This window comes from Protobothrops mucrosquamatus, unplaced genomic scaffold (genome assembly GCF_001527695.2).
Source record: "Protobothrops mucrosquamatus isolate PMUCROS unplaced genomic scaffold, P.Mucros_1.0 scaffold4675, whole genome shotgun sequence".
In the NCBI taxonomy this organism is placed as follows: domain Eukaryota; kingdom Metazoa; phylum Chordata; class Lepidosauria; order Squamata; family Viperidae; genus Protobothrops; species Protobothrops mucrosquamatus.
In genome coordinates, this window is record NW_015390571.1 from 16,512 (window position 1) to 41,742 (window position 25,231).

At 43.2% G+C, this 25,231-nt stretch overlaps 1 protein-coding gene across 1 annotated transcript in view; it reads right to left on the bottom strand.

Annotated features, from left to right (window-relative positions):
- LOC107299210 (extracellular matrix protein FRAS1-like) overlaps nt 1-24,201 on the bottom strand; it is a gene marked incomplete at its 3' end in the record, with an annotated part of 40,566 nt that extends 16,365 nt beyond the window's left edge. The window contains exons 1-6 of the mRNA XM_015828576.1: nt 24,198-24,201; nt 21,322-21,455; nt 14,237-14,320; nt 12,932-13,033; nt 10,811-11,002; nt 5,657-5,750 (exon numbers count right to left, since the gene is read on the bottom strand). Coding sequence (XP_015684062.1) covers nt 5,657-5,750; nt 10,811-11,002; nt 12,932-13,033; nt 14,237-14,320; nt 21,322-21,455; nt 24,198-24,201 — 610 coding nt within the window. The remainder of the gene's footprint in view (nt 1-5,656; nt 5,751-10,810; nt 11,003-12,931; nt 13,034-14,236; nt 14,321-21,321; nt 21,456-24,197) is intronic.
- Between the last annotated feature and the right edge of the window lie 1,030 nt (nt 24,202-25,231).

A 25,231-nucleotide genomic window follows, 5' to 3' on the forward strand; every position in this document is an offset into this window, starting at 1 on the left:
GGTGAATGCTCCAACACTGGAAGTTTTTAAGAAGAGACTGGACAGCCGTTTGTCTGAAATGGTGTAGGGTTCCTGCCTGGGCAGGGGGTTGGACTCGATGACCTCCAAGGTCCCTTCCAACTTTATTATTATTATTATTATTATTATTATTATTATTATTATTATTATTATTATTATTATTATTATTATTATTAAACTATTATTCAGCCTTCTGAGCAGCAAGAAGCAGCATAGATCTTCACTTTTTCATCTTCTTATTTTTTTAAAGTTCCTCACAACCACCCTGCAAAGAAGATCATGCTGAGAAATGACAGCTGGCCCAACGTCCTGGCTGATTTTGGATCTGAAATTACATATTTCACCAATCTGTAACAGAAATTTGTATGCTGTTGCTTTTACAGATGGGTGTGTCTGCACTTGCACGCACACGCACATGCCTAAGCATGCTTTGTTCTTTATTATGAAGTTTGACGGATAAACTATTTAAATAACGGGGTTTTTTTTAAAACAAAAAAGCCCCGTTCGTGAAGCCATCATGCTACATTTGCTCTGTGTTTAGAGTTCTCTTTCAACAGTTGAACTGCAACGAGTAAACACATTTACAGCATCCACTTGCAGAAGGCCAGGAGTACTTCTGAAAGCCGTTGAAACAGTAATTACGGGGCTTTGGGTTGGAGAGACAGTTGTGCAACTGATTACATACCTTAATGGGAGTAGGTTTCACTGAGCTAAGTGGGGCTTAAGCAGAGATAAATAACTGCAAACTCGGGCTGGCAATGCCTCACATCCCAGCCTTCTCTTTCAGGAAGGACAGTAAATCATACGAACACAAAAATTTAGCCAGCCAACGTCCCAAAGATGCTTTTTCAGGAGGCAATTGGACTTTCTTGTTTTTTCTTTGAAGACGTTTCGCTTCTCATCCAAGAAGCTTCTTCAGCTCTGACTGGATGGTGGGGAATGGAAGGATTTATACTCCTTGCAGACAGCTGGTCATTTGCATTCTTTGAGAGAGTTGTTGATGCTACCTGGAGGTTTATCTGTGTCCTCAGGGTCACCTGAGTGGTGCAAATGGGTGTGGGGCCTTCTTGGAACTGTTGAATGGACTGTGTTGTAGACTGGAGATGGAACGTTGTTACCTTCCCACTGAAGTGGTACCTATTTATCTACTCGCATTTGCAGGCTTTCGAACGGCAGGAGCTGAGGCAAGAACAGGAGCTCAACCGACTGCACGGTGCTCGGGACTCCAACCCGGGCTGTCAGCTTCCCAGCTGACAAGCTCAGCGTCTTTAACCACTGAGCCGTCACAGACCCATTCAAGAACACGACACAATTATTCTCAGCACTGACAAGCTAACTTCCTTCTGCCTAATGTGAGGTTTGAACTACTGCAAGGAAAATTGCTATATTTCCAGAGTGTCTCCATCCATTAAGCTTCTCCTGTTCCCAAGCTCAACCCAAAGACCTCAAGAGAGGCCTTTTATAGCTGTGGAACCTCTTCGAAAAGCAAGGTCACGGCTATCTACAAAGAATGGCAGCGTGCACAACACAATGTGTCAGGACTTGGACAGATTACGATGGCAAATACTGGCTACTAGAAACTAAAAAAAAAAAAACTCTGTTGTCTCAGCAACTTTCAGAAATTTTTGTAAGAGCTTCTAGAGCAGAGGTCCCCAACCTTTTGGGCACCAAGGACTGGTTCTGTGGAGAAAGGTTTTTCAACGGACCGGAGAGTGCATGGTTTTGTGTGTTGCCTGCATCCCATAGATGGGGCTTTGCTTGTTTGTACGGACCGGTTGCTGGCATGCCACGGCCCAGTACCGGTCCACAGACTGGGAGCTGGGGACCCTGTTCTAGAGAACCCATTCTATCTCCTAAAGGACAATCAGCCAATGATTGGCAGCTACTGATGTGGTAGTTAACTATATAGGAAGAAACAACAGAAAAGAATATTTATATCACAGGGTTGAACTGTGGGGTCTTTGGTGCTGTCTGAGCTTGGTTGTTTCCTTGCAGACATTTCATTACCAAACTAGGTAACATCATCAGTGTTAGGGTGAAGTTGTTGTCAAATCTATGCAACTTAAAGAGCCACATATTTTGGCCAGGGCTGTCTTGGAGCGATGAGCATCAACACGCCATTCAGCTTTCTTTGGCTGCACTCACCCAATATGCTTAGCTTAAATTGATCTATTTTTCAATGCAGAGCTAGGCTGCATCAACAGAGGGATACTATCAAGGTCACGTGAAGTTTTAGTACCACCTTATACTGCAATGCTAAGACCACACTTGGAATACTATGTACAGTTTTGGTCACCCCAATACAAAAAAGATAGTGAGACTCTAGAATAAGCATGTCAAACTGTCGGCCCACAGGCTGGATGCATCATACTAAAACCGTGCCTACCCCATTGCCGGCAATGGGGAAACAGTCGCGATACGTCGCGTGACGTCACATGACATTGCGAGTTTGACATACCTGCTCTAGAAAGAGTGCAGAGAAGAGCAACAATGAGGATTAAGGGACGGGAGGCTAAAACACACAACGAATAGTTGCAGGAACTGGGTATGTCTAGTCCAGTGATGGCGAACCTTTTAGAGGCCGAGTGCCCAAACTGCAACCCAAAACCCACTTATGCATCGTCGGGTGCTGGGTGGGCGTGGCCCATTGGCTGGGTGTGGCCCATTGGGTGGGCGTGACTGCAGTGGTAACGGTAGATTGGGACTAAAAAATTCAATCAATTCCAACTTTGCAAGATCTTTTTTTTCCCCGCGAGAAGTTGAAATTGACTGATTGATTGAACCTCTTTTTTTTTTGCACACGGTGGTGGAGGCCTAAAGCGAAAAGGTTTTACAAAACCCAGCTGAAGGCCTAGGACTGGGGCGACGGAGCGCGTGCCCACAGAGAGGCCTCTGAGTGCTGCCTCTGGCACCCGTGCCATAGGTTTGCCACCACTGGTCTAGTCTAACTACGAGAAGAACTAGGGGAGACATGACAGCAGTCTTTCAATATTTGAGGGGCTGTCACAGGGAAGACTGGGAAAAATGGCTTGCTTTTAGAAATTGGGGGTACTCCACCGCTGGAGGTTTTGAAGAAGAGATTGGACAGCCATTTGTCCGGAATGATATCGGGTTTCCTGCCTGAGCAGAGGGTTGGACTAGAAGACCTCCAAGGTCCCTTCCAACTGTGTTATTCTGCATTCTATTTTTCACAGCACTTGAACCACGAACTAATTAAATAGGTTGGATTTCCACAATACACTAAACCACAGCAAATGTAAGCATGGTTAATCTGAAACAAACTGAGTCTCTTTATGTGAAGGCAACTGCCAAATCCTTCACAGACCTGGTTACCTACAGGCAGTCCTCGATTTATGACGGAGTCCAAATTTTCTGTTGCAAAGTGAGACGTTTGTTAAGTGAGCATTACCCCATTTTACGACTTTTCGTGCCACAGTTGTTCAGTCGATCACCACAGTTCTTAGGTTAGTAACACAGTTGTTAAGTGAATCTGGCTTCCCCCATTGACTTTGCTTGTCAGAAAGTCACAAAATGAGATCACATGATCCCAGAATACTGCAACCGTCGTTAAGTACGAATCAGTTGCCAAGCGTCTGAATTTTGATCATCTGACTATGGGGACGTGGCAAAGGTCCTAAGTGTGAGAAAATGTTCATAAGTCACTTTTTTCAGTGCCATTGTAACTTCAAACGATCCCTAAACCAATTATTGCAAGTTGAGGACTATCTGCATGCTGTGTGCACACAGCTTGGAGTTCTTTTTTGCATCATCACGTGAACCAAGAACACCGAACAAGGCCCAATCAAGTTAGGAAATTCAATATTTTCAGCCCACTCAATCTGCATCGTTTACACTTCAAAGGATATTTTCTTGTTCTGGGCTCTGCGTAAAAAGCACTGAAAGCGAAACTCAGCAGAATACAGGGTTGTGGAGAGCAGATTTTACAGAATGAAACTAACCACCTTTGTAGATTTGTGGGCTTGCCCCTCCTAGGCCAGTAAGTCCCGCAGAGTTAAAATTATTTCCTTGCTCTCCTGGAGAAGCAGAAGCTGCCTGCTTCATGCTGCTAGCACAGGATTTGTAAAACAGCACCGCACCACAAAAATGGCAACGTCTGTGCTTCTCCGAACAGAGAGTTCATACTTAGAGATGAAACTGGCTTGGCCCTACGATTACATCGGTCTGCAAATCTCCAGATTCTAAAAACATACATCCAAGTGACAGATAGCTAAGTTGCCCTCATCTGTTAAGGTTGAAAAGGAAACTGCAGGCGGGAATGTTATAATTTAGACAAAATTGATTCTCCGTGTGTGCTTGTATCGATTGCACTGTTCGTAGGCATTCAGTTGTACCAATGCAGCTGCTACCATCATTATTCATCGGTTCCAAATTATTATAAGGTAGCAAATTAATTGAGATAGAGAGGTCCTGCAAAAGATTATTGAGCAGCATAAGCCTACTCAATCAAACCAGCAATTGAGAGAAAACTTTTCAAATATCTCTTTAAGACTGTGATGCCTGTGCCTTGGAGAAGATTAAATACAGCTAGTCCTTGAATTACAGCCATTTGTTTAGCGTCTATTCAAAATTACGACAACAGTGAAAAAAAGTGACTGTTTTTCACACTTATGACCGTTGCAGCATCCCCATGGTCCACATGATCAAAATTTGGACGCTTGGTATCTGGTTCATATTTATGATGGTTGCGGTGTCGGGGGGGGGGGTAACGTGATTCTCTTTTGCGACTTTCTGACAAGCAAAGTCAATAGGGAAAGCCAGATTCACTTAACAACCGTGTTACTCACTTAGCAGCTGCAGTGATTCACTTAACAACGGTGGCAAGAAAGGTTGTAAAGTGGGGCAAAACTCACTTAGCAGCTGTCGTGCTTAGCAAAGGAAATTTTGGGCTCAATTGTGATCGTACGTCAAGGACTACCTATAGATAGTCAATCAGGTGGGATAGTCCAGGTTTGGACAGAAGGATGCAATATATGACCATGGGATATCCTGCGAGTCCCTTGGACTGCAAGGCGATCAAACCGGTCAGTCCTAGAGGAGATCAACCCCGACTGCTCTTTAGAAGGCCAGATCCTGGAGTTGAAACTCAAGTACTTTGGCCACCTAATGAGAAGGAAGGACTCACTGGAGAAGAACCTGATGCTGGGAAAGATTGAGGGCAACAGAAGAAAGGGACGACAGAGAAGGAGGGGGCTGGATGGAGTCACTGAAGCAGTAGGCGTGAGCTTAAATGGACTCCAGACGATGGTAGAGGACAGGAAGGCTTGGAGGAACGTTGTCCGTGGGATCGCGATGCATCAGACATAACTTCGCAACTAACAACAACTTTAATATTCCTTAATCCAATGCTTCAAGATATATTAACATTTCCACGATACTCAGCCTGAATTTTCTTTGGACTTGCTGACTGGAGGTAATAAAAGTCAAAAATCTTTGAAGGTTGAGGAGTTTAGGAGTTGCCTACTTGCGCACAAACTACAACCTTGTAGTAGAAATGTCTACATTTGCAAGACGTTGGTGTCCACTGATCAACATGTACTTCATGCTTCCATGTTACTGAATATTTTTCTAGACAACGTCTACCTTGGCAACTCTTACGTGTGTTAAATCCGCAAGCTACTTACATCTTTGGTATATTCCTTGTAAACACAGGAACCCCCTCTCGAGATGCATTCAGGGCAGCACTTGCTTTGTAAATGAAATAATTCTTCACCCTGCAGAGAAATTGAACATTACAACAAGATACCTAGAATCAGCTTTTTTTTTTTTAATGATACCGAGAGAATTTTCCCCTTGGAACACAGCCTTTAAAAGCCTGTTTTTATCAGCCTCATTCCATCACTAAGTTCCCTTCCAAAAAGATAAGTATCATCGTGGCTGTATAAAGGCTGCACACTCAAACTCTCCTTGAAATGCCACTAGGTCGGCATTTCCCACCCACAAGGTTAGCCAAAATGGGCCCAAATCTCTCACCCATATGTTGGAAATGCAAAATAGCAATAGGGACCTATTATCATATGTGGTGGGAATGTCCTAAAGCTTGTGATTATTGGAATAAGATAAGAAAATGGTTGAAAGAAATATTAATGTTGGAGATAAAGAGTTAAAACCTGAACTTTTTTTATTGGGCATAACCACAGAGAAGAAATAATAATAATAATAATAATAATAATAATAATAATAATAATAATAATAATAATAATAATAATAATAATAATAATAATAATAGTAGTAGTAGTAGTAGTAGTAGTAGTAGTAGTAGTAGTAGTAGTAGTAGTAAAGTTGGAAGGGACCTTGGAGGTCATCTAGTCCAACCCCCTGCTCAGGCAGGAAACCCTATACCATTTCAGACAAATGGCTGTCCGGTCTCTTCTTAAAAACTTCCAGTGTTGGAGCATTCACCACCTCTGGAGGCAGGTTGTTCCACTGGTTAATTGTTCTAACTGTCAGGAAGGGGATATGACAAGGGGATAGTTTATTTGATGTTGCACATCTTGACGGCTGCCAGATTGGCGTTCGTACAAAAATGGAAGAACAAAGAAACTCCCACAGAGGAAGAAATACTATACAAAATACTATCTTGTGCTGAAATGGATAGGCTTACAATGGAACTGAAGGATAAAAGTAGATCTGAATACTTTGAAATCTGGGATAAATTTTACTATTGGTGGGAGTTGAGGAGGACTGTTGGGGATATAGATTAGCATTAATATGGAAATGTATCTAATCTTAGGTTAGCAAATAGAGAAATGAATTAAGTATTGTATAAAAAAACTCATACGTATTTATAGAGATAAAGAACTAAACGGAAGAAGAGAAATAATTTGATAGAAATGTTTATACTGGAATGTTACGTCATGTCCAATGTTTTCTTTTTTAACTGTATTATAAATAAAAAACTTTAAAAAAAAATGCCACTAGGTCAACTCATGGGAGAAAGTGGAGAATCCAGTTTCATAAATTGAATTGTATCTGCTGGAGGTTGCGGTGTGCTTCTCTGCCTCTTTTACACAGGACAATATCTTTCCATAAAATTTATTTATTTATTTATTTATTATTTATTTATTTATTATTTACATTTGTATCCCGCCCTTCTCCTTGCGGACTCAGGGCGGCTGACAATTGGATAAAATACTAACATGTTATACCTAATTAAAATTTAATTAAAACGAAATATTTAAATATGTCAAATTAAAAGTAATTAAAACCCCTTTAAAATCCCTTAGGCTAAAAAACCCCGCTAAAATTCCCTACTGTAGGGCAGAGGTCCCCAACCTTTTGGGCACCAGGGACCAGTTCCGTGGAGAGAGTTTTTCCGTGGACCAGAGGATGTGTGGTTTTGTGTGCTACCTGCATCCCGTGGATGGGGCTTTGCTTATTTGTGCCGACCGGTTGCTGGCATGCCGCGGCCTAGTACTGGCCCACGGACCGGGGGTTGGGGACTCCTGCTGTAGGGTGCTAAACTGACAGCACCTATATCTTTGATTCGCACAACCTCACCATGAACCTTCCATAAAGGTACGAGATCTGCTTCCAGCATGTACATCTGGCATGGATCTGATAAGAATCCAGGTCTAATTAGAAGGAACAGTAACCCCCACAGCAATTTTTTTTTAATTTTTTTTTTTTAAATGTCTGTACCTCTCACTTCTCTGACTGTGCTGTGCAGTTTGGAAGTTATACAATAGAATCTGAGTAAGGGACTCAAGTCTTAGCCTTACACGATTTCATTTTGCCACACACACGTCTTCGTAGATTAACTAGTTTCTCAGATTTCCCCGATTCCTCATCTTACACAATCCAGACTTCCACAAAGGGTTAGGACAAGAGAACAGAACAGAACGGAGTTGGAAGAGACCTTGGAGGTCATCCAGTCCAACCCCTGCTCAAGCAGGAGACCCTATATCGTTTCTGACAAGTCATTGTTCGGTCTCTTCTTAAAAGCCTCCAGTGATGGAGGACCCAAAACTTCGAAAGGCAAGTCATTCCGTTTGCTGATTGCTTTCACTGTCAGGAAATTTCTCCTTAGTGATAGGTTGCTTCTCTCCTTGATGAGTTTCCATCCGTTGCTTCTTGTCCTGCCTTTGAGTGCTTTGGAAGATAGATTGACCCCCTCTTCTTTGTGGCAGCCCCTCAGATATTGGAACACGGCTATCATATCACCTCAATCCTTCTTTTAACTAGACTAGCCAGGTCCAGTTCCTCTAACCGTTCTTCATATGTTTTAGCCTCCAGTCCCCTAATCATCTTTGTTGCTCTTCTTAGCCCAATAATAATAATAATAATAATAATAATAATGATGATGATGATGATGATGATGATGATGATGATGATGATGATGATGATGATAAAGTTGGAAGGGACCTTGGAGGTCATCTAGTCCAACTCCCTGCTCAGGCAGGAAACCCTATATCATTTTGGACAAATGGCTGTCCAGTCTCTTCTTAAAAACCTCCATTGTTGGAGCATTCACCGCTTCTGGAGGCAGGTTGTTCCACTGGTTAATTGTTCTAACTGTCAGAAAGTTTCTCCTTAGTTCTAGGTTGCTTCTCTCTTTGGTTAGCTTCCACCCGTTGCTTCTTGTCCTGCCTTCAGGCGCTTTGGAGAATAGCTTGACTCCCTCTTCTTTGGGGCAGCCCCTGAGATACTGGAATACTGCTATCATGTCCCCCCTCGTCCTTCTCTTCCTTAAACTAGACATACCCAATTCCAGCAGCCGTTCCTTATATGTTTTAGCCTCCAGCTCCCTCATCATCTTTGTTGCTCTTCTCTGTACTCTTTCTAGAGTCTCAGCATCTTTTTTACATCGTGGTGACCAAAACTGGATGCAGTATTCCAAGTGTGGCCTTACCAAGGCATTGTAAGGTGATATTAATACTTCATGTGATCTTGATTCTATCCCTCTGTTAAGTCCTCTCCAAAGTCTCAACATCTATTTTTTTATAATGGAGTGATCAAAACTGGATACAGGCTATAAGCATTGGTTCATCTCAATGGAAAAGCCTAGAAGGAAATGCTACAGGAGCCGGTTCCTTTACCTGGACAGTCCCTGGATCTCCCGGTTCACTTAAATTCATCGCAGGTCTCCAATTTGACCTTCCTGTACTGACTTCATTGCTCAAGTCAAAAAGAGGTCCTGATCTCTCTTGCCTCAGGAAAGGGTCACAATCTCTCTTGAACAAGCTACTCTTTTATGTGAAAGAGAACAGTGTCAAAACCCTGAGAGGGCTGCTTGAGTTCAAGCAAACAGACAGAAAATTGCTTTTTTCTACCAGCCCCGAACAAGGAATTAGTTAATAATTGAAGGTTTTACAAAGCAGTGCCTTGATGTAACAACAGCATTGGAAGGGGAAGGTTTGGGGTACTTTAAATGTTTTCAGGGAGTTGGAGACATCTTCTTCTAGATTGTATCAAAGACTTAAAACATTCCTTCTGAACAAGGGATCTTGGAGTCCTAGTGGACAATCACGTAAATATGAGCCAGCCGTGTGCTGCAGCTGCCAAAAAGGCCAACACAGTGCTAGGCTGCATTAACAGAGGGATAGAATCAAGATCACGTGAAGTGTTAATACCACTTTACAAGGCCTTGGTAAGGCCACACTTGGAATACTGCATCCAGTTTTGGTCACCGCAATGTAAAAAAGATGTTGAGACTCTAGAAAGAGTACAGAGAAGAGCAACAAAGATGCTTAGGGGACTGGAGGCTAAAACATATAAGGAACGGTTTCTGGAATTGGGTATGTCTAGTTTAATGAAGAGAAGGACGAAGGGGGACAGGATAGCAGTGTTCCAGTATCTCAGGGTCTGCCATAAAGAAGAGGGAGTCAAGCAATTCTCCAAAGCACCTGAAGGCAGGACAAGAAGCAACGGATGGAGACTAACCAAAGAGAGAAGCAACCTAGAACTAAGAAGAAATTTTCTGACTGTGAGAACAATTAACCAGTGGAACAAACTGCCTCCAGAAGCTATGAATGCTCCAACACTGGAAGTTTTTAAGAAGAGACTGGACAACCATTTGTCTGAAATGGTATAGGGTTTCCTGCCTGAGCAGAGGGTTGGACTAGATAACCTGCAAGGTCCCTTTCAACTTTATTATTATTATTATTATTCATTAGACGTGAACCTCAGTCAACTGAACAGTCAAATTGACTAGCGCTGATAGTTGACACGGGTTGCTGCCAGCATCAAAAAAGCCAACACAGAGACTTGTCTGGAAAGGTATAGAGCAGGGGTAGGCAACCTTGGCTCTTTTATGACTCGTGGACTTCAACTCCCAAAATTCCTGAGCCAGCCATGCTGGCTCAGGAATTCTGAGAGTTGAAGTCCACGAGTTATAAAAGAGCCAAGGTTGCCTACCCCTGGTATAGAGTCTCTTACTTGAGCAAAGGTTGGACTAGAACAGAGGTCCCCAATCTTTTGGGCACCCGGGACCGGTTCTGTGGAGAAATTTTTTCCCATGGACCAGAGAGTGTGTGGTTTTGTGTGCTGCCGGCATCCCACAGATGGGGCTTTGCTTGTTTGTGAAAACCAGTTCCTTGCATGCCGCGGCCCGGTACCGATCCATGGACCAGGCGTTGGGGACCCCTGGACTAGAAGACCTCCAAGATCCCTTCCAATTCTGTTATTCTGTTATTCCGTCTGAGAACCAACTACTCTATTTCAGTATCTGGCCCTGATGTTTCCAGCAGCTTGAATTTAAAAAAAGCCACTTAAAAAAAACCTTCTGAATAAGCAAACCATAGAGATAACTTGGAAATGGGAGTCCTTTCCTTACCTTTGCACAGTCCACTTTGGCACACTTTGCCTTCCGACAAGCCACCTGGCCTCCATCACAGCTACAGAAGCTGCAGTCCGTACCATTCCACAGGTCATTGTGGTATTTGAGGGTGCCGTTGTGCACACAGCTGCCCTTGGAAAGGACACACTCTTCACAACATTTCCCAGGGCGACGCACTTTGTTCTCCTCCTGAGAAGACGAAGAAGAGGGGGTCAACTTATGTTCCAAAGCATGAGAAGGCAAGACAAGAAACAGTGGTTGGAAACTGATCAAGGAGAGAAGCAACCTAGAATTAAAGAGTAACTTCCTAAGAATGAGGACAATCAACCAGTGGAACAGCTTGCCTTCAGACGTTGTGGATGCTCCATCACTGGAGGTTTTTAAGAAGAGACTAGACCAGTGATGGCAAACCTTTTAGAGACCGAGTGCCCCAAAACTGGCTCCGCCCCCGTTCTGCCCCCACCCCGCCTGCCCACAGGGCCACTCTCCGCCTCCAGGGCCCGCCGCAGATCGTCCAGGCAGCCCAGCAGCACCATGGCGGCCATGCCCTTGCCCGCACCCCGCAGCATCAACTGTGCTTGATGGGGCGTAAAGACAGAGTCTTGTCTACGCTGCCTGGCTGCCATGTCCTTGGCTGCCCTGCTCCGCGTCGCCCATACTCGGGGGTGACTCTCCTCCAGGGGGGCTGTGGTGAGGAGGGGGTCGCGGGGGAGGCAAGGCTTGGGCAATGGCACGCGTGCCCACAGAGAGGGCTCCGAGTGCCGCCTCTGGAACCCATGCCATAGGTTCGCCACCACTGGACTAGACAGTCATTTATCTGAAATTATATAGATTCTCCTACTTGAGCAGGGGGCTGGACTAGAAGATCTCCACGGTCCCTTCTATCCTATCCTATCCTATCCTATCCTATCCAGTTTTGGTCATCATGCTACAAAAACGATATTGAGACTCTGGAAAAAAATGCAGAGCAACTAAGTTGATTAAAGGCCTGGAGACTAAAACATAGGGAGAACAATTGCAGGATTTGGCTATGACCAGTCTAGAGAAAAGAAGGACTAGGGGGGACATGATAGCAGTCTTCCAGTATTTGAAGGGCTGCTACAAAGAAGAGGGGGTCAACTTATTTTCCAAAGCACCAGAAGGCAGGACAAGAAACAATGGTTGGAAACTGATCAAGGAGAGAAGCAACCTGGAATTAAGGAGAAACTTCCTAACAGTGAGGACAATCAACCAGTGGAACAGCTTGCCTTCAGAAGTCATGGGTGCTCCATCAGTGGAGATTTCTAAGAAGAGACTGGACAGTCATTTATCTGAAATCGTATAGGTTCTCCTGCTTGAGCAGGGGGCTGGACTAGAAGACCTCCAAGGTCCCTCCTATCCTATCCTATCCTATCCTATCCTATCCTATCCTATCCTATCCTATCCTATATCCTATCCTATCCTATCCTATCCAGTTTTGGTCATCACGCTACAAAAACAATATTGAGACTCTGGAAAAAGTTGATTAAAGGCCTGGAGACTAAAACAGGGAGAACAATTGCAGGATTTGGCTATGGCCAGTCTAGAGAAAAGAAGGACTAGGGGAGACATGATAGCAGTCTTCCAGTATTTGAAGAGCTGTCACAAAGAAGAGGAGGGTCAACTTATTTTCCAAAGCATCAGAAGACAAGAAACAATGAATAGAAACCAATCAAGGAGAGAAGCAGCCTAGAATTCAGGAGAAACTTCCTAACAGTGAGGACAATTAATCAGTAGAACAGCTTGCCACCAGAGATTGTAGGTGCTTCATCACTGGAGGTTTTAAAGAAGAGACTGGATACCCACTTGTCTTAAATGGTATAGGGCAGGGGTCCCCAACCCCCGGTCAGTGGACCAGTACCAGTCTCCACAAACAAGCAAAGCCCCATCCGCGGGATGCAGGCAGCACACAAAACCATGCCCCTCCAGTCCGGTCCCTGGTGCCCAAAAGGTTGGGGACCTCTGGTATAGGTTCTCCTTTTTGAGCAGGGGGGAGTAGAAGACCTCCAAGGATCCTTCCAGCTCTATTCTGATTAGAAGATTTAGGAAATGCGGTAGAAAATTCCCAGAAAATCTCCAAGTTTTCAGCTTAGGAATTACCTTCTGACAATTCAGCGTGGGGCAGGTCTTTGTAAAACATCTGGATTCTCCTCGGTCACATACACAAGTGGTGCAGGCATCTTTCTTCCACTCTTCACCATGCTACAGAACAAAGAAAATTATTTCAACTACGGGAAGGCCTTGACTTACAACCATTCTTTTAATGACGATTCAAAGTTACAACAGCTGTAAAAAAAAAAGTGACTTATGACCGTTTTTCGCACTTATGTCTGTTGCGGCGTCCCCATAGTCACTTGATCAAAATTTGGGGGTCTGACAACTAGTTCATACTTATGACGGCTGCAGTGTCCCGGGGGTCACCTTTTGTGACCTTCTGACAAGCAAAGTCAATGGGGAAACCGGATTCACTTAACAACCGTCTTGCTAAGTTAACAACTGCAGGGAATCACTTAACGACTGTGTCAAGCAAGGTCGTAAAACGGGGCAAAACTCGCTTAACAACTGTCTTGCTTAGTGTCTATGGAGATTCTCAGTCATCCAGGTCAGGGTTTTCCCAAGGTTGCTTTTTCAAAAGGCAACTGGGCTTTTTTTTTTTGAAGAGGAAGAGGAAGGAGGAGGAGGAGGAGGGAGAAGAAAGAAAGAAAGGATAAGAAAGAAAGAAAGAAAGAAAGAAAGAAAGAAAGAAAGAAAAAGAAAAAGAGAGAAAACGAAAAAGAAAGAAAGAAAGAAAGAAAGAAAGAAAGAAAGAAAGAAAGAAAGAAAGAAAGAAAGAAAGAAAGAAAGAAAGAAAGAAAGAAGGAGGAGGAGAAAGAGAAGAAGAAGAAGAAGAAGAAGAAGAAGAAGAAGAAGAAGAAGAAGAAGAAGAAGAAGAAGAAGAAGAAGAAGAAGAAGAAGAAGAAGAAGAAGAAGAAGAAGAAGAGTCACTTCTCAACTAAGAAGCTTCTTCAGCTTTGACTGTCTTGCTTAGCAACAGAAATTCTGGCCTCAACTGTGGTCGTAAGTTGAGGATTACTTGTATTCTGTTTGTTTTGACCGCTAATGCCCACCAGAAGTCACGGTTAGAGCGCAAGTCAAATGCACACTCAGCCAAGAAGCAAATCTGAGGTCACAGCCCTTTTCTCCACTTCCATGAAGAACAGTCTTATCTACATTAGTTGACGGGCCCCGTTCAGTCTTGCCAGCACATTCCTTTCTTCTTCAGATGCCTTTCAACTCATTGGGCTTCCCAAGAAGAAAAAAAACAGTAAATAGTTTTTGTTTTGAAGTAAAATGTCAAGTAGAAGGTGAGGGACACAGAAAAATGCACATCAAATTAGTCCTCGTGTCATTTTATGTGAAGGTTACCTGGTACGATGTCCCAAATGCAAAGCAGGATTTTTGAGCGCATTCTGGACAACATTTTCCAGTTGGTATGACTAGACTTTCATCCTAATCATTGGCAGAGGGAAGAAAAAAAAGAGAAAATAAAATAGAAGTAAGATGCCCAAAGGCCAAAAGTTTTACATGGAGATTCAAAATCATCCTATATCTCTCTCCCACTGAAGAAAAAGTTCTGTTCTTATTTATTAATAACTCTATATCCCACCACTCTCTCAATGATTCTCAAAACTGCAGAGGATTTGCAAAAAAGAACAGTTAACCAAAATTTCCATGGCATGATTGAAACAAAAATAACTAAATCGTAAAATTAACAATACACTTATAACGTAACAATACAAAGTAAAAAAGGGTCCTTAGAATCCTTTAGCCCAGGGGTAGGCAACCTTGGCTCTTTTATGACTCGTGGACTTCAACTCCCAGAATTCCTGAGCCAGCATGGGGAAACTATGGCCCCTTCATGACTGGTGGACTTCAACTCCCAGAATTCCTGAGCCAGCATGGCTCAGCTTGGAAACCTCTCCCTTTCCCCTCAGCATGGCTGGCTCAGGAATTCTGGGAGTTGAAGTCCACGAGTCATAAAAGAGCCAAGGTTGCCTACCCCTGCGTCTAGCCCAAGGGTCTTCAAACTTGGCCCCTTTATGACTTGTGGACTTCAACTCCCAGAATTCCTCAGCCAGGCGTGCCTGGCTGAGGAATTCTGGGAGTTGAAGTCCACAAGTCATAAAAGGGCCAAGTTTGAAGACCCCTGCTCTAACAAGTTCAACATTCTATGCAGTAGAATAGTCCTTGATTTACAACTTTTCATTTAGTAACCATTCCAAGTTACAATGGCACTGAAAAAAGTGACTTATAGCTGTTTTTCAAATTTATGACTGCTGCAACATCCTTGTGGTCACGTGATCAAAATTCGGATGCTCGGCAACTGGTTCATATTTATGATGGTTGCCGTGTCCCTGGATCATGTGATCCCCTTTTGTGACCTTCTGACAAGCAAAGTCAATGGGGAAGCCATGTTGGACATGCCAGCAAAGCTCATACTTAAAAAAGGAAAAACTCCAACTAAGTAACCTGCTTATTTGATATCCTTCGCACCTTAAGATTTAACCCGGCTAGAGATTCTATCAAAGAACACAGGAAGAGAAATTCCTGAAAGATTGCTAGGTGGTTTTTGTCCTCTCCCCAAGACTCATCTTATATCGCAGGCAGCGAATCAGAAAAGAAGAGGGATGTCATATTTTGCAGAACCTAACAATTACACTCTCTATTTTGACACAGTAGGAGGACGTTTTGTTTGACACAGTACTTAGTGTACAATGGCCTCAAATCAAAAAGATCCTGGAAGTTCCTTCTCCCACTAAGAAATTCTATTGAAAGGTATATAATCTTTTAGGAGCTGCAGCAAGCACAGATACAGACTGATGCTGGATATAAACGTATGACTAGACTGGTCTAAAGTTTAGGCCTGTGGTGGAATGTAGTCTGGATTCCCAAGAGGGAGGGGCTGCATTCCAGAGGAATATGAGAGAGCAAAGTTCAGATAGTTTGGTTGGGAGGAAGAGAGTCAGAACAGTTTCTTCCTAGAAGTTCTGTCTATTGTTGTTCTTAGTTGCGAAGTCGTGTCCGACCCATCGCGACCCCATGAACAATGTTCCTCCAGGCCTTCCTGTCCTCTACCATCTTCTGGAGTCCATTTAAGCTCACACCTACTGTTTCAGTGACTCCATCCAGCCACCTCATTCTCTGTCGTCCCCTTTGCCTTGATTCATGGATCTTACATTCCAGGTTCCTATGGAGAATAGATCTTTACAGCATCTGACTTTCCTTTCACCACCAGATGCATCCACAGCTGAGCATCCTTTCGGCTTTGGCTCCGTCGCTTCATTCTTTCTGGCACTACTAGTACTAGCCCTCTGCTCTTCCCCAGTAGCATGTTGGACACCTTTTGACCTGAGGGGCTCATCTTCCAGCGTCATATCTTTTTGCCTTTTGGTACTGTCCATGGGGTTTTCATGGCAAAGATACTGGAGTGGGTTGCTATTTCCTTCTCCAGTGGATCACATTTTGTCAGAACTGTCTGCTATGACCTGTCCATCTTGGGTGGCCCTGCACGGCATAGCTCATAACTTCATTGAGTTACGCAAGCCCCTTCGCCACGTCAAGGCAGTAATCCATGAAGGGGAATTCTGTCTATACATGAGGAATAATAAACTGCTTAGAAGTAGCTCTACAAACTGCTTAGAAGTAACTCCACATATCTGTCTTGGTTTTGGGGGGCCTGACAATGCCTTTGAATAAAATGTATTAGCTACTCTACTTCTCGCTGTCTTGTTTGCTCTGTCTTAGGACAAAGCTTACGGTAGAGCAGGGGTGGAAAACCCAGAGTCAATGAGCTGCATATAACCACCCCCCAACCCCACAAAGGTTTCATAACTTCTGGATGTCCCAATATTGCATTGCTCAAATATAGCAGCATGGTATATTAAGTTTCCGGTAGAGTTATGACACCTTTTAAAGTTAAAAAAAAAAAAGCACAACCACATTCCAATTCATCTCATTTTGTAAAGGTGTCATGATGTCATCGTGACGTTGTGTTGGTGAGGATGCTGCTGCAGGTACAAAAATAAGAAAATAGAGAAGGAATTTAGAAGAGAATCTCCATTTTAAGATGAATTCATCTTCCTTTGGAACTCCATGTTGAAAATCCAAAGCAGATGTAGGAGATCACCAGGCTGAGCCCGAGGGTGGAGTCAAATGGGTCATAAGTCACGAGTCTCTGCGTGCCCACAACAGATCTAAGTCCAGCCCACCTTGAATGCCTTCTTAATTACCGCTCATTTCCCTTGACTATTAATAGCTCAGATTTTTGTAGAGAACTAGCTTGCTATAAATCTTTATACTCATTTGAACTGCCTGGATCTCCTGATTCCTCCGCCGTTTGACAGCAATTGAATCCACAGAAAGAAGATGGGGGGGGGGCTGAGATGATGGTTGTGAAAGCAATGCCCCCCCCTTTTAAAATTTATTTATTTAATTAATTATTTTCATCTTTCTAACCCTCCCATCTTGCTCAAAGAGGGACTTTACTTGCAATGTATAGATAACCCAAGTCAAAAAAGGGTGTGATTTGATATGGGAACTATGCTGAATCATAATGTTGATTTTTTTTGTTTAACATTCCCTGTAGATACTCCTGCTTCAAAATTAGCCAGGAGAGAACTGTGTTTCTGGAATTTTTGCAGTAATACAGGACTAAGGTAATCTGATTTTTAGACACTGTATAGAAAAGGAATCATTGTGTTGCTGGAAATACAGTCAGAATAATGCTTCATTAAAATATTTTTTTGTTAATGACCTAAAGGTGTTACATTCTGGAAAGAAATAATTAAATACATTAATTAAATTTTGCGACAAGGTTTAATATTTCCAGACATCCATATTCTCTTCAATAATGTACCTATTCCATGAAAAGTGATGGTTGCACAACAGAAATGGATCACCAATGTCCCACTTATTGCTAAAAAGAAACCCTAGTCATTCAACATTGGGAAGATAAATTTACAACTTCAAATACTCAGTGGACTGAGTTCCTAAAGTTATTGCAACTTATGAAGTTGCTTGCGAAGATTAGGTGTGGACAATTACCATGAAAAGTAGTCAACATCTTACTGGTTTATTGAATACATAACATGGTATAGGCCACTGCTGGTGAACCTATGGCACGCGTGCCAGAGGTGGCACTCAGAGCCCTCTCTGTGGGCATGCATGCCGTCAGCCCAGCCCCGTCTCCCCCCACGGCCCCCTCCTCAGCCGGGCAGCGGGGACAAGACTCCACTCTCGCGCCCCATCGTGCACAGATGATGCTGCAGGGCACGGGCAGAGGGCGTGGCCGACATGGCGCTGCTGGGCCGCCTGGACGATCTGCTGTGGCAAGCCGTGGAGGTGGTGGGTGGCCCTGCGAGCAAGCGGGGCGGGGCGGTTTTTGGGCACTCGGTCTCTAAAAGGTTCACTATCACTGGTATAGGTGAAAGAAAACTCTCTGAAATCCCAAGACATCTAATCAAAAGCATATAACAACGACATTATAATACAGAAGTTGGGTTGAGACAATAAAGGATACTTTATTAGTAAGTGATGAGATACTAGGATGAGAAATAGAATATATTTGTGAAGTAAAGTAATAATGTATTTAAGTAAACAATATGTGTATTTTAGATATGACAACTATTTTGTAATGAAATAAGGGAAATTTGGGTTACCCGAAATCTAAATATTATGGATTTTAAAGGGTAAATTGGAACACTGTGATTGAAATTAGGTAAAATTTAAAAACAGGACACGGATATGTATGTTAAAATATATTGATAAATGCCTTAATTGATCGAGTTATAATTAGAAATGTATTAATTTGAATGTGATATAATAATCAAGGGAAATAGAGAGGGAAATTTTTGATGATGCAACCTGAGACATGTACGAAAGATCTTGTGACTGGACTATTGATTACCCAATCACCACGCTGCTTCCTAAATACTTGGATATAAAACTGGAAAATTAATAAAACTTGTTTAAAAAAAAGAGAGAGTTAGATAAGAGGTCATGAAATTCAAGAGGGCTGGGACTAGACCACTTGTGGGAGCTTGTGAGTACGTAGCGACACTAGACTGATTCCTCTCTTGACTCCACACCCAGGCTTTGTCTCTCTTTCTCCTACAGTGGTAGATTTTCTAGTGATTTCCCAGCTCTACTCCACAATAAATGATGGAACAACTCCTGTCCATGATAGAACAAAAGAGCTTCGCTCTTTTTCTCTGTAAGGACATAATATTCCTAAATACTTCGTCGTAATGTCAAATAAGAAATATGTTCCCTTATCTGGTTCATAGCTACTTGTCCCAAATATTTAAAGCCTACTAAGCACACACACACTACACGTGATAAAGCTTTAGCTCTCTTACTTAATTAAGAGGTAAAGCAAAAAAGGACATCAATATTTAACTTAACTGGGAAGGGAGTAAAAGGGAAACGCAGCATCAATATTTTATTGAAATAACAGAATCTAGTAATTTGGTCACTGATTACAAGCAGAGTGACTTATAAACACTCGGCAATTCATTAAAGTGCAATTATGTGTTAAGAGCAAATTAAGACTGCAGTAAAGGCTTGATTTAATGGACCATTAGCAGGAGGATGTCTTTGTTTTCCCAAAGGTCCGTTAAATCCAAATTTATGTCATTTGTGTTAATTTACCTTATTTTTACCTCATTTGCATCATGATATCGGGACCCAGTGGCTATAAATAGCACAAATAGTGCCATGTACATTACATGAATTAGATGTACGTAACATGAATATGCAAAATGAAATACGGTACATGAAGAGAATCGTCTGGACTACTTTGCATACAACAGACTGAAACTGGGGACCTGATTATGAGTTACATCTGAGATCCATTAATTGGGGGCTCTTTCCGTCAAGGTTCTAGGGTAATTTACAGGTAGTCCTCGACTTACAACAGTTCATTTAGCGATGGTTCGAAGTTACAACGGCACTAAAAAGTGACTTATGACCATTTTTCACACAACCATTGTAAGTGATCCCCTTTTGCGACCTTCTGACCAGCAAAGTCAATGGGGAAGCCAGATTTCCTTAAAGACCGTGTTACTAACTTAATAATTGCAGTGGTTCAACTTAACAACTTTGAAAAGACAGGTCGTCAAAATGGGCCCAAACTCACTTAATAAATGTTTCACTTAGCAACAGAAATTTCAGGCTGAATTGTGGTCGTAAGTCNGGGGTAGAAGAGGAGGAGGAGGAAAAAGAGAAGGAGGAGCAGGGAGGAAGGGAAGAAAGAGGAAGAGGAAGGAGGGGGAAGGAGAAGGAGGAAAAGAAGGAGGAGGGGAAGGGGATGGGAAAGAGCCAAGGGGGAGAAGAGGAGGAAGAGGAGGAAGGGGGGGAGAGGGAGAGAGGGAGGAGGAAGAGGAGGAGAAAAAGGAGGATGGGAAGAAGAAGAAGGGGAAGGGGAGAAGGAGAGGAGGAGGAAAAGGAGGGGAAGGGGAGGGGGAGGGGGGAGCTGGAAGCGATGTCTGAAATGTATGTGTCAACGCTGCTAATATTGAATATTCTTGCTTTGACAAAATATGCAGAACTGTCTGGTATTTTTAGAGTTAATTCAGATGACAGAGAGAGGGAGGAGATTAGTAAGGAAAGCCGGGGAAAAGGAAGGGAAGTGAATCTTTGCCCTCCAGGTTAATTGGAAGATGTGAACCATGACCCCAAAACAGGGGAGGGGAAATGCCTGGAATGTTATGTGCAAAGGAAGGGAAATTCAGATCTTGGCATCCACCATGCCGTGCTGACACACCTCTACACTAATAAAAGGCTTTTTAGGTTAAACCATGCCTGAACGTTCTTTGAAGTGTTTCATTAGTCAGACACATGACAGTATGGCCATTACAGGCAAGCAAGAAGGCTATTAGCCAATTGCCAGGATCACAAGCCACGAAACAATGTTCGGCGACAATGCAACTGTGCAGATGCACTTCCTGATGACATCATCAAGCCAAATCGGAGTGAGGGCCGTACTTCCTACTCTCCTAGGAAACGCAGCTGTTGAAACAGGAGGCATTTTTTGGCCGAGCAGAAGAGTTTTTACGGACAGCCCACCCCCTCATTTTATCGCATCTCTCCATAACTGTTAACATAGAGCAGCGGTAGGCAACCTTGGCTCTTTTATGACTCGTGGACTTCAACTCCCAGAATTCCTGAGCCAGCCATGCTGAGGGGAAAGGGAGAGGTTTCCAAGCTGAGCCATGCTGGCTCAGGAATTCTGAGAGTTGAAGTCCACGAGTCATAAAAGAGCCAAGGTTGCCTACCCCTGACGTAGAGGAAACATAAAATAGGGGCCAGGTCTGTAATCCCACTTTAATTTATATTTTCGGTAAGGCCAATCTTTTGTCAGGCAGCAATTTCTCAGGAGAGGACACATCACCTAATTGCAGTTTTTAAAAAGTGATAAAATGCAAAGAAGTTGACAGCATGCATCATCTTACCGCATTACAGAAGGCAGGTGGACAAAAAACGGTGAAACATTGGAGAGAGCCATCCCGACAGAGGCATTTGGCACACGAACTCAGCCGCCATTCCTTCTCGTTTGGGATTATTTCGCCATCAAAAGAACAAGAGTCTAAAAGACATGAAAGACAGCCAGGTTGATCTCTGTTTGAGGTCTATTGCAAGACAAATAACAGACAATAGAATAACAGAGTTGGAAGGACCTTGGAGGTCTTCTAGTCCAACCCCTTGTTCAAGCAGGAGACCCTGTCCTTTTTCACACAAATGGTTGTCCAATCTCTTCTTAAAAGCCTCCAGTGATGGAGCACCCACAACTCCTGGAGGCAAGCCATTCCACTGGTTAATTGTTTCTCATTAGTTCTAAGTTGCTTCTCTTTTGATTAGTTTCAATCCGTTGCTTCTTGTCCTACCTTCAGCCGCTTTGGAGAATAGCTTGACTCCCTCTACTTTGTGGCAGCCCCTGAGGTATTGGAACACAGCTATCATGTCCCCCCCGTCCTTCTCTTCGTTAAACTAGACATACCCAATTCCAGCAACCGTTCCTTATATGTTTTAGCCTCCAGTCCCCTAATCATCTTTATTGCTCTTCTCTGTACTCTTTCTAGAGCAGTGGTTCTCAACCTGTGGGTCGGGACCCCATTTGGGGTCGATCAACCATTTCACGGGGGTTGCCAAGCAAGGCTGTCCGCCATTTTTTTTGTCCGCCATTTTTTCCCCTTTTCCGGCGGGTGCCTTACCTTCCTTGGGCTGGGCCAGCTGGTGGTCGGCCTGCTCCGTCTCTGCCGCTTGCCAGCTACGCCTCGGCCGGTGCAGGGGTGGAACCACGCATGTGCGGCGCTCCCGGGCAGGGAAAGACCTCGACTTAGGACTGGTTGGGTAGTCCTCGACTTACGACCGGTTTAGTCCTCGACTTACGACCGGTTTAGTCCTCGACTTACGACCGGTTGGGGTCGCGGCATTAAAAAGGTTGAGAACCACTGTTCTAGAGTCTCAACATCTTTTTTACATCGTGGTGACCAAAACTGGATGCAGTATTCCAAGTGTCATCTTACCAAGGCTTTATAAAGCAGTACTAATACTTAAAATGCAATACCCAGCCAAGCATTTCAAAGGAGGAGGAGGAGGAGGAGGAGGAGGAGGAGGAGGAGGAAGAGGAAGAGGAAGAGGAAGAAGAAGAAGAAGAAGAAGAAGAAGAAGAAGAAGAAGAAGAAGTAGTAGTAGTAGTAGTAGTAGTAGTAGTAGTAGTAGTAGTAGTAGTAGTAGTAGAAGAAGAACACTTCAACCCCCTGCTCAGGCAGGAAACCCTATACCATTTCAGACAAATGGTTGTCCAGTCTCTTCTTAAAAATCTCCATTGTTGGAGCATTTACAGCTTCTGGAGGCAGGTGGTTCCACTGATTAATTGTTCTAACTGTCAGGAAATTCCTCCTTAGTTCTAGGTTGCTTCTCTCTTTGGTTAGTTTCCATCTGTTGCTTCTTGTCCTGCCTTCAGGGCCTTTGGAGAATAGCGTGACTCCCTCTTCTTTGTGGCAGCCCCTGAATTTCTGCAGTTCTTCTAAGAAAATAATGTACTTCTGGTGCATGTAATGGTACAGCATAAAACGCTGCAACTTAAGCCCCTGTGTGCAACATTGTCAGGCAAGAATCAAAGGCTGATGCATATGCATATTTCAAAGTTTTGGAAGAACCAGATTTAAGAACAGATGTCCGTGCTTTTCTGCCAAAACCACAGTAGTAAATATAATGCAATGGAGTATTTGGCTTAGCCCACAATTTTGAGGAATGTTGGTCTCCATCACATTCAGACGGCTGGCAACTGACTCATATTTATGACGGTGGCAGTGTCCCGGGGTCATGTGACCACCTTTGCAACCTTGTGACAAGCAAAGTCAATGGGGAAGCCAGATTCACTTAACAACTGTGTTCTTAATTTAATACCTGCAGTAATTTATTTAATAACTGTGGCAAGAAAGGTCGTAAAATGGGGCAAAATTCAATCAACAAATGTCTCACTTAACAACGGAAATTTTGGGCTCCATTGTGATTGTTAAGCCGAGGACTGCCTATAGTCCTTGACTTATGATCACGACTGAGCTCAAAATTTATGTTGCTAAGTGAGACAGTTGAATTTTGCCCCAATTTATGACTTTTCTTGCCACAGTTAAGCGAATCTAACTTCCCGTTGATTTTGCTTGTCAGAAGGGAACATGATCCCAGGACACTGCAACCATCATAAATATGAGCCAGTTGCCGAGCTTCTGACTTTTGATTACATGTCCATGGCGAAGCTGCAATGGTTGTAACTCTGAATGGTCACTAAATGAACTGTTCTAGGTGGAGGGCTACCTGTATTTGCATACGGTAGTGGCCAAAATTGTGGAAACCTTTTGGGAAAAGTGTATTTTTGAGGTTTGATGGCTAATAACACCACTTTTTTTTAAGTAGTGCCATAAAATTATATATCAATGGAAAGATAGTTTAATCAAGAATGTAATGCAACACTGTTTGTTCAATTATCTGTACTGTATTCTATGAAAAGTTATAGCCAAAGAACCAGAAAAAGGAAGCACAACTTGCTTAGGTTGATATCGGGTAGCTTTCCTTCCTCTGATTGTAGCCAATGAGCAGGAGTGTTAGAGAGCCAATCAGGTGTCATCTTGTTTTGGCAATGAGCCAATCAGATCACAGTAGGGTTCAGTGATTGATGTCCTGTATTAAAGCTGAGAGGAGGACATTTGTCAGGGTGTTATGTGATCGCTATTAAGTTGTTTGGGGTTTTTTTGTGTTCTTTCATTGAGTGAGCTTGTAAAACGTAATAAAATTAAAGTCATGGTGCAAAGAGTTGATTGGTTACCCATAATGCGATGTAAAATAGTATTATTAAGTGAACAAGGCTACAATTATAAAGAAATTAGAAGAAAAATTGGTGGAAACTTAACCAAAAGTGGCATTTCTACTGTACACTTTTCCCAAAAGGTTTCCACAATTTTGGCCACGACTGTGTATCAAATATCTAACAGGTTAGAATTTGCAATGCTGAGCTAGCAACAATGCTCATCTTTCCAGGTGATAATGTACAAGAAGGAGTGGCAGACACTGGGGGCGGAGTTAAAAGAGGGATCAGCCTAGAATCCGTACATAGCCACAAGCAGACCAAGTCGAATCTTCCTTGATTTTAGTTGACCCTTATCTAACTCCAAACAGATGCTAACAACTAGTTGAAAAAAAAAAAACCTGTGCCTAGGCCAGTGATAGCGAACCTTTGAGACCAAGTTCCCAAACTGAAACCCACTTATGTATCATCAGGTGGGCGTGGCCCATTGGCTGGGTGTGGCTGCGGTGGTAACGGCAGACTGGGTGGGACTAAAAATTTCAATCAATCAATTCCAACTTTGCGAGGTCTTTTTTTTTTTCCTGCAAGAAGCTGAAATTGATTGATTGGTTGAACCTTTTTGGTTTTCCACATGGCGGTGGAGGACTAAAGCCAAAAGGTTTTATAAAACCCAGCTGAAGGCCTAGGACTGGGGCGATGGCGCACGTGCCCACAGAGAGAGCTCTGCGTGCCACAGGTTCGCCACCACGGGCCTAGGCTTTTTAGCAATGAATCAGTTTAACTGGACCTTCAAGGTATGGATTTGGTCTTTCAGAAATGACAGATAAAACAATTTCTCACCTTTTCTGCTTACACACTTGGGACAGCATTCTCCTGGACCAATATGTTCCACTTCATGGTCCTTGCAAGAAAGAGCAGAGCAGGGCTTGGGGACACAAGTAACCCCTCCACTAGCACAAGAGCAAGTCCTGCATCCCGAACTGGCCCACTCGGTGTCATGCTTCAAGGGGAAGAGCAGAAGAAAAAGAAATGAGCGGGAAAAGTACAGGAAAAAA